The sequence below is a fragment of the Orycteropus afer genome, unplaced genomic scaffold, assembly GCF_000298275.1.
Source record: "Orycteropus afer afer isolate SDZICR_OR568_19922 unplaced genomic scaffold, OryAfe1.0 scaffold00197, whole genome shotgun sequence".
Taxonomy (NCBI): domain Eukaryota; kingdom Metazoa; phylum Chordata; class Mammalia; order Tubulidentata; family Orycteropodidae; genus Orycteropus; species Orycteropus afer.
The window spans coordinates 3,790,393-3,799,390 of NW_006921784.1; the positions used below are offsets into that span (position 1 = coordinate 3,790,393).

General features: G+C 41.4%; 1 protein-coding gene across 1 annotated transcript in view; it reads right to left on the reverse strand.

Annotated features, from left to right (window-relative positions):
• TTC28 (tetratricopeptide repeat domain 28) overlaps positions 1 to 8,998 on the reverse strand; it is an 842,258-nt gene that overhangs the window by 404,421 nt on the left and 428,839 nt on the right. Inside the window, exon 4 of the mRNA XM_007947946.2 lies at positions 393 to 665. Within this exon, the coding sequence (XP_007946137.2) occupies positions 393 to 665 (273 nt within the window). The remainder of the gene's footprint in view (positions 1 to 392; positions 666 to 8,998) is intronic.

The window sequence follows — 8,998 nt, forward strand, 5'->3', positions numbered from 1 at the left end:
AAGTGGCCGAGCCAAGATTCTAAACCCAACAGTTTGGCTGCACAGTCCCTGCTCTTAACCACTCCCCAATACTGTCCCCTCTGACAACATGATGCCTGCTAACGGAGGCAAAAATGAAAACTGAGATGAGGGTCAGCCGCCTTTCGGGATATTAAATTTGAGAGTTCAAATCCATGAGGAGGGCAGCAAGTCAGTCAATTCACATCTCAGCTTTTCAGGAGCCTTGGTACCTTGTTATAAGAAAATTCCTAAAGATCTGAGTACTCTAAAACAGTGACTGTTCTAGAAACACACTCAATTTTCATTGCATATGTTATTCCAACTCAGGCCAGGCTAATCAGCTTTGCTAGCTTCCTTTCTGCACTGAAATGATGAAGAAAGCATAACTCTACCTAAGGTCTTGGCTACATCCAAGTCCTGCTGCATGTATCCAGTGCTCTTCTCTGTGTTCCCAAGAGACCAGTAAGCACTGCTCAGGGCAGAGAAAACAGAACCTCTCAGTTTGAGGCTGCAGGTGCCAATCTTCAGAGCAGCTTCTAGGACAACGACAGAGGCCCCATGATGGCCGGCTGTCAGGAGCTCCTGCCCAACCACAGACACTACCACGAAGGGACTCTTGTCCAGTTTCATTTTCTGAAGCTGCTGGTAAGTGGGCTCCAGGGAATCTGAGAAAAAACAAAACAATACAGGAGAATGGAGGAAGAGACAGAAAACATTGTCTAATATATTCTAGAAACAAATGTTTGTTACACTTTGTTACGGCCTGTTGCAAGTACAAACCCTTAGGTCTGTAATCTAGCACCACCCTAACTCTCCACTTACCTATCCCATGTGACTCCTTGTCCCCAACCCACAGTCCAGTACTTCCTTCTCTTCGCGCTTGCCTGCGTGTGCCATACTCCTCCTCTCTTCTGATCACTCTTGGATCAGGATGCGCCAGTCTCCCTTCACGGTCCTCCTCCTCTGTCCTGCCAGCCTCTCAAAGTACTGAGCACTCCCTCAAGCCCCACCTCTACTATGTAGCATTCCCCAGGCCCTGCAGCCAACGTCAGTCTTCCTATCTAAACCCTTACTGCATTTACATAGTTACCATCACACAGTTGGCCTCTTAACTCTTTTAGACTTTTTTCACATGTGTTAAACTTTATTTTTACCTTTCTCCAGCTAAATGTGAAGACCACTGTAGGACTGTTTTATGCCTTATCATAACTCCATAGCAATCGGCACAATGCAGGCATTCTATAAAAACTCACCATTGACACATAGGTGAAAGCCCCCAACACATCTGCCACCAAGTAAGTGTTTGTTTAACCTGAATTTTCTGAATGACTGATTCAGAAACTTCTAGAAGATTCAGTAAAAGAAGCTCTCTGACAAAGTGCCCATCATCTTCACCAGCAGCCCAGTGGCCACTATGCACTTTTGACCCCTTGGAGTACCATGACCACTATGCCCACATTAAAAAATAGTATCTATTTTTGTTGTGGTCATGAAAAAAACATTGCAAAATCATCTATGTTTACTAAGGTAAGATAAAAGGCAAAATTAATGTTGATTTATTTTATTTTATGTGGTATTTGGAAAGGGCATAGATTGGGGTCAGGAAGCCACAAGGAGGTTCTTTCCATTCGAAGCTAGGTTTGAAAGTGGATGACGTCCAAACTCCGCTCCCTTCTCTCCCAAGCTCACTTGCTTTGCTCTTTTTCCTGTTTAAGACAGTTGCAGAACTATTGACTGCAGCCCTAGAATCAGGTGACACTTATAGTGCTTTTGTTGTTAGCTTTCCTGAAAATCTATTTCACATTAGCTGCTCCACTGTACATATGTAAAAACTATAAAAAGGTTGGTCTCTTTAAATCTTGACTCTCCTAGCCAACAGTACTACATTAAAATGTAATTTTTACAATTTATGACTTCGAGTCTCAACTCTCTACTAAGGAGCTCTCGCCTGAATCAACATTACCACAGAAACCTCAAAACCTACTGGTGCCTAAAGCATTTCTTCCCTTCAATCAGATCACTAAACAGAGAACAAAGAACGATGCAAGTGAGATTTGCAATGCCCAGGACCAGTAAACACTAGCTAACCAATAGGGATGTAAGCCCAAGAACCAGAACTGCTAGTGGAGGGAACAATACTGAAATACGCTCAGAAGAATGTTGATGGCACCCACCGATGGTGCTGGCAGCAATGATGAGCACATCAGCAACCCAGTGGCCAATTAGCAGCAAAAAATATAGAATTTCAGAGCTAAAAACATCTTGAAAATCCTTTAACACCCTCATTCTAGAAATGGAGAATCTGAGTACTTAAGTGATTTGCCCAAAGTCAGACAGCTTGGGATGGAGCCAAGACAAGAACCTACTGCAGAGCTCTAATACCATACCATCACACAATACCATAGGAGCTCTGATGGTGCAGTGGGTAAGGTATTTGGCTGCTAAGCAAAAGGTCAGTGGTTCAAACCCACCAGCTGCTCCATGGAAGAAAGATGAGGCAGTCTGCTTCTGTAAAGGTTTACAGCTTTGGAAACCCAATCAATGGGGGTTGCTATGAGTTGGAATTGACTGGATGGCAGTGAGTTTGGTTTGGTTTTGGTTTAATACCATGTCAGGCATGGTTCTTAGTTGCTAGCAACATAAACCAATTTTGGCTGGTTTTCAGTAGAACAGAAATGCACTAAGTAGCCACTGGGAAGGGTAGGAACCAGGTCTCTACCCCCACAGTCAAAACCATGTCACAAAAGTTGCCTGATGAAGGTAAGACAACCAATGCAATTAAACAGAGGACATCACAGCTGGCAATCTGCTCTCCCACATACACTGAATGTCACCGTTGGAAAATGGATGCTACTGTTGCCACCCTCCCCCAGAACAAATTCTGTGCTATCCTTTGGCTCCTGGTTCAGTCAGGGCCCAGCTGTAAAGAAGGATGGGAGCAAGAAAATCTGGTGTCTTCAGCTTTATAATGGAAGACAAGAGGCAGAAGTATACGATGGAGAATTACCAAAATAGAAAGTGTTCAGATACTGTTATCCCACATGACTGAGAGCAAAGACATTATGCTTCAGCTGGTGACTTTCTGCCCATAGCAACCATGGCTAAGAGCAAGAGCCATGCAATTGAGCCTCGAAAACTGTACAACAATGGTAGGAAGATGAGAGAACACTGCCACAGTTACAGGGCTGAAGGGAATACTCAGATTTCCAAAAGAGAAAGAAATCATCAACTGTACAATTTTTCACTAGATGAAAATGAAATTAAAGAGAGGTAAAGATTAAATTTCCATTTGCAGTATACAGGAAAGAGAATATAAAGGCATTAAAAGATAATTACATTTCAAGCTAACGTACATATTTTAAGAGTTTGTAAGAAGAACTGATTATCAAAGGCCATGGGAAACTTCACGGAAGCAAAGCTTGAAGAAAGGGTAGAATCTAGATAAGAAGAGCGGAGGGCATGTTAGGCAGAAGGTCACCCGAAACCCAGGTGCCAGAAGAAGACAGGAACAAGGAACGACAGGCCAGTTTGAATGGATCACAGATTACTGGTAGGGAAGGAAGCTAATAGTGGAAATACTGAGCCGAAGATAAAGAAATCTAGATTTCAAAGCCACGTAGCCTCAGTCTCCTTATCTCCTTATTTTGTCAAATGTATAGGTTGCGACCGTGGTGGTGGTTACACAAACTTTTATATGAGTATAAATACACACGTATGCATGTACATACAGGCATATTACATATACATATATACAGGCAGTCCCCGGGTTACGGAGGTTCAACTTATGTACATCTGGTAGTTACGAACTGACCTCCATAAAGCTTATTATATTAAAAATTTGAGGTACACATAATGGTTTGTAATAAATTGACACTACTCTGTGATGCACATCAAGATATTACTATTATTATTATTACCTTATTATTACATTAAGCAAGCACCTCTAGTGGCACAATGCCTAAGGCATTTGATGGCTAACCAGATGGTTGGCAGTTCAAACCCACCAGCCACTCCATGGAAGGAAGATGGGGCAATCTACTTCTGTAAAATTTTACAGCCTCAAAACCCAGTGGGGGGGTCACTATAAGTCAGAACTCACTTGATGGCAGTGGGTTTGGTTTGGTTTATTACATTAAAATTGTTGTAGTGTGTCTGGAAGTGTTTCTTTTATGTTTTTCATGTATAGAAAGGTACATGATACACTAAGACAAACATCTGACTAAGTGACATTAGATATGAACTGTACCTAACTGTTCCAATTCATGTATAAATTCGACTTAGAGACAGACTTACAGAAGGCACTCATTCATAACGCAGGGACTGCTTGTATGTATATATACATGAACAAACACACACATACATACACAAAGACATACATATATAGATGTACACACATATACATCCATATACACATCTATACACATATACAAATATACACACACAGGCACACACACGTAGGAGACAACCCTGGGTGGTACAGTTAACACGCTCAGCTGCTAACCACAAGGACGGAGGTGTGCGTCCACCCACAGGTACCTTGGGAAAAAGGCCAGGTGTTCTCCTCCTGAAAAACCAGGCACTGAAAACCCTGGAGCATAGCTCCACTCCAACACCAATAAGGTTGCCATGAGTCGGAGCCAACTAGATGGGAACTGGTTTTCACATACATGGGGGTACATATGTAAGGACATCTCATCTGTCCACACCCACTAATCAGATGCACCGTTTAGCAATTTTATGTGCTCTTGATGAAGAAAATCAGCAAGATATGTTTTTTAAAACATAAAAAATAACCAACACAGAGTAAGGTAGAAAATTTGAACAGATCCCTAACAAAAGAAGAAATTGAACAGGTCACCAAAAAAATTACCAACAAAATAAAAGTCCTGGCCCAGAAGGCTTCACTGGTAAATTCTACCAAATATTCACAGAACAGCTAACACCAATTCTACTCAAACTATTCCAGAATATTAAAAAGAAGGGAATAAGCCTGAATTCATTTTATGAAGCAAACATAACCCTGATACCAGTCAGGCAAAGACACCACTAAAAAAGAAAATTATACACTAATATTCCTCATGAACACAGACACAACAATCCTCAATAAATTCCAAGCTAAAAAAGAAGTAAAACTATCTCTTTTTTGCAGATGATAATAATCTTATACAAACAACCTATCAAAAAAAAAATACCAAAAAAATAATCAGGACCAAGTGGGAGTCATACCAGGTAAAAAAGGATGATCAACTTTAGAAAATCAATGTAATTCATTAAATAAATAAAACAAAGGAAAAGACCCAAACAATCTGCAATGGATGCAGAAAAGGTATTTGACAAAATCCAACCCCATTCCTGACAAGCATGCTGAACAAAATACGAATAATAGGGAAATTCCTCAACACAATTAAGGGCATATATACAAAACCAACAGCCAACATTATTCTCAATGGGGTGAGACTGAAAGCATTCACTTTACAAACAGGTACCAGACAAGGATGCTCTCTATCAGCACTCTGATTCAATATTGTGTTAGAAGTCCTTGCCAGAGCATTAAGGCAAGAAAGGGAAGTAAAAGGCATCCAAACTGGTAAACCAAGAAAAAAAAACCAAACTCATGTCCGTCGAGTCGATTCCAACTCAAAGTGATCCCCTTTGAGTTTCTGAGGTGGTAAATCTTTACAGAAGTAGATTGCCCAGTCTTCCTTCTGCAGAATGGCTGGTAGGATTGAACCGCTAATCTTCTGGTTAGCAGTCAAATGCCTTAGGCACTACGCCACCAGAGCTGAACCATCTCTACTTGCAGATTATAATAATTTTATACATAGAAAATCCCAAAGACTTAGTGAGGAAATTATTACAACTAATTGATACCTTCAGCTGAGTGGCAGAGTACAAGACCAAAATACAAAAATCAATAGAATTCCTCTACTCTAATGAAGAGAACTCTGAGGAGGAAATCAGGAAGTCAAGACTATTTATAGTAACCACCCAAAAGATGAAGCACTTAAGGATAATTCTAACAAGAGACACAGAAGACCCATACAAAGAAAACTACAAAGAACTACTATAAGAAACCAAAAGAGACCACATAAATGGAAGACGATACCATGCTCATGGGTAGGAAGACTTAACATCGTGAAAATGTCAATACTACCCAAAGTGATCTACAGAGACACTGCAATCTTGATGCAGATTCCATCATCTTTCTTTAAAAAGATAGAAAAACTAATCACTAACTTTATATGGAAAGGAAAGAGACCTCAGATAAATAAAGTACTACTAAAGAAGAAGGACGAAGTAGCAGGCCTCACACCCCAACCCCATCTCAAAACCTACTATACAGCCACGATAGTTAAAATAGCCTGGTACAGGGACAGACACATAGACCAATGAAACCGAATAGAGAAACCAGAAGTAAATCCATCTGCCTATGGACAGCTGATCTTTGACAAAGGGCCAAAACTCATTAAATGGGGAAGAAAGAGTCTCTTTAATAAATGGTGCTGGCAAAACTGGAAATCCATTTGAAGAAAGATGAAACAGAACCAACTCTCATACTATGCTCAAATATGAACTCAAGTTGGATCAAAGACCTGAATGTGAAACCTAAAACCATGAAGACCACCACAGAAAAAACAGGAACACGCTTAGAGGCCCTAATTCAGGGCATAAATACACCATCAACTCTAATAAAAAATGTACAAAAAGTAGAAGACAAAAAGATGAGTAGGACCTCCTAAAATTCAGACATTTATGCACATCAAGAGATTTCACTAAAAGATATTCCTACATATATGTGTGTGTGTGTATGCACTATAAAAATGCCCGTTATACAGTTTAAACATAATAGGAAGTTAGGGTAACTTCTTAGCCACAAATAAGCACCCTGAGGGAGTGGGTCACTGGGCCTGCAGGGTGGTGGCCATGGTCACAGGGTACATCAAGCTCAACTGGCACAACATAGTATACAAAAATATTGTTCCACATCTACTTCAGCGAGTAGCAACTGGGGTCTTAAGCTTGCAAGTAGCCATCTAAGTGACAACTATTGGTCTCTTCTCATCCTGAGCAAAGAAGAGTGAAGAAAATCAAAGCAGCATGGAAACAGTCCCAAAGGACTAATGGACCATGAGAACCTCAACTTTATGACCCTGAGACCTTAAGAACTAGATGGTCCCCGACGACCAATGCCAACTTCTCAGAAAGGAATTAAAATTGGACATCCTGCATAGAGTGGGAGAAAAATGTGGAATAAAACTCAAAATCATAAAAAAGACAAGCCTTTACTAGTCTGATAGAGACTGGTGAAATGCCTGAGATTATGGCTTCAAGTCGCCTTTTGTGCATGGAATTGAAGTCACTCCCATGGCTTAACTGTTGGCCAAACAACAGACAGGCCTATGAGCTGAACACCTACACCAGGGATGTATCCTTAGAATAATCAACCACAGGAAATCAGAAGGCCAGCATCTGCCCAGAGAGAAAGGTAGGGAGGCAGGGACGCATAGGGAAGAAAGACACAGAGGGAAAAAAAGAAAAAGATTTTACCCAAAGAGGAAAAAAGACAACCAACCAACAGACTGGAGAAAAAGCTTGGCAACAATGTGTCAGACAAGGGGCTAATCTCTAAAAATTATATAAAAAATAAATAAAACTTCAACAACTGAGCAGACAAACAATCCAATTTTAAAATGGGCTGAGGACATGGACACTCCCCCAAAGACTCTCAGGCAGCTAACAAACATGTGAAGAAATGCTCCCGATCATTAGCCATTTGAGAAATGCAAATCAAAACAAGGTAACATCTCACTCCAGCATTAATAGCTAAGTTCAAAAAAACAGAAAACAGATGCTGGCGAGGGTGTGGAGAGACTAGAACTCATATACTGCTGATGGAACTGTAAAATGGTGCAGCCACTGTGCAAAAGGTATGGCACTTCCTTAAAAAGCTAGAAATAGAAATACTGTATGATCCAGCAATCCCACTACTAGGTACGTATCCTAGAGAAATAAGAGCTTTGATACGAACACATACATGCCCACTTATGTTCAAAAAAAGAAACTCACTGCCATCGAGTCAGATCCAACTCATAGCGACACCTCCTTGGGTTTCCGAGGCAGTATCGTTACAGAAGAAGATTGCCCAATCTTCCTTCCGAGGAGCGGCTGGTGGGTTTGAACCACCAGCCTTCTGATTAGCAAACAAATGCCTTTAGGCACTATGCCACGAGAGCTCCCCACCTATGTTCACTACAGCAAAATTCACAGTAGCAAAAAGATGGATACACCCTCTATCCCCATCAGTGGAAGAGGAATGGATCAACAAACACACACACAATGGAATGCTATGCAACATTAAAGACCAACGATGAATCTGCAAAACATCTCATAGCATGTAAACTTTGAGGCCATTATGCTAAATGGAATTAGTCAATCAAAAAAGTACAGATACTGTATGAGACTGTTACTACAAAAAGTCAAGAAAAGAGTTTCACAAAAAAAAAGAATGTTCTTTGATGTTTTCCAGGGGTGCATAACAAAGAGTGTGAGGGTGGCACAGGACCAGGAAGTGTTTCTTTCTGTTGTACACAGCTGACTCAGTGACACCTAACAACAACAACAGAGGGCAGACACGTGTTAACTTGAGTAAAGGGAAAGGTGAAATAAAAGAAAAAGAAGAAAGAAAATAGTGCGGCCGAGATTGCATTCACACCAAGGCAAAAAGCAGCCTCCAAGTCCCGGGCCTGCCTACCTCAGGCCCCTGCCTTAATAAAGAGCCCCACCCCCCCCCCCAAGCGAAAAACAGCCCCCAAGCTTGGGTGTGTAGGCGGGCCTGAGGTTTAGAGGCTGCTTTCCACTTGAGGGAGGCTCTATATTAAGGCCGGGGCCTGAGGTAGGTGGGCCCAAGGCTTGGTGGCTGCATTTTGCCTTGATGTGGCTCTATATTAAGGCAGGGGCCTGAGGTAGGTGGGCCTGAGGCTTGGAGGCTGCATTTTAC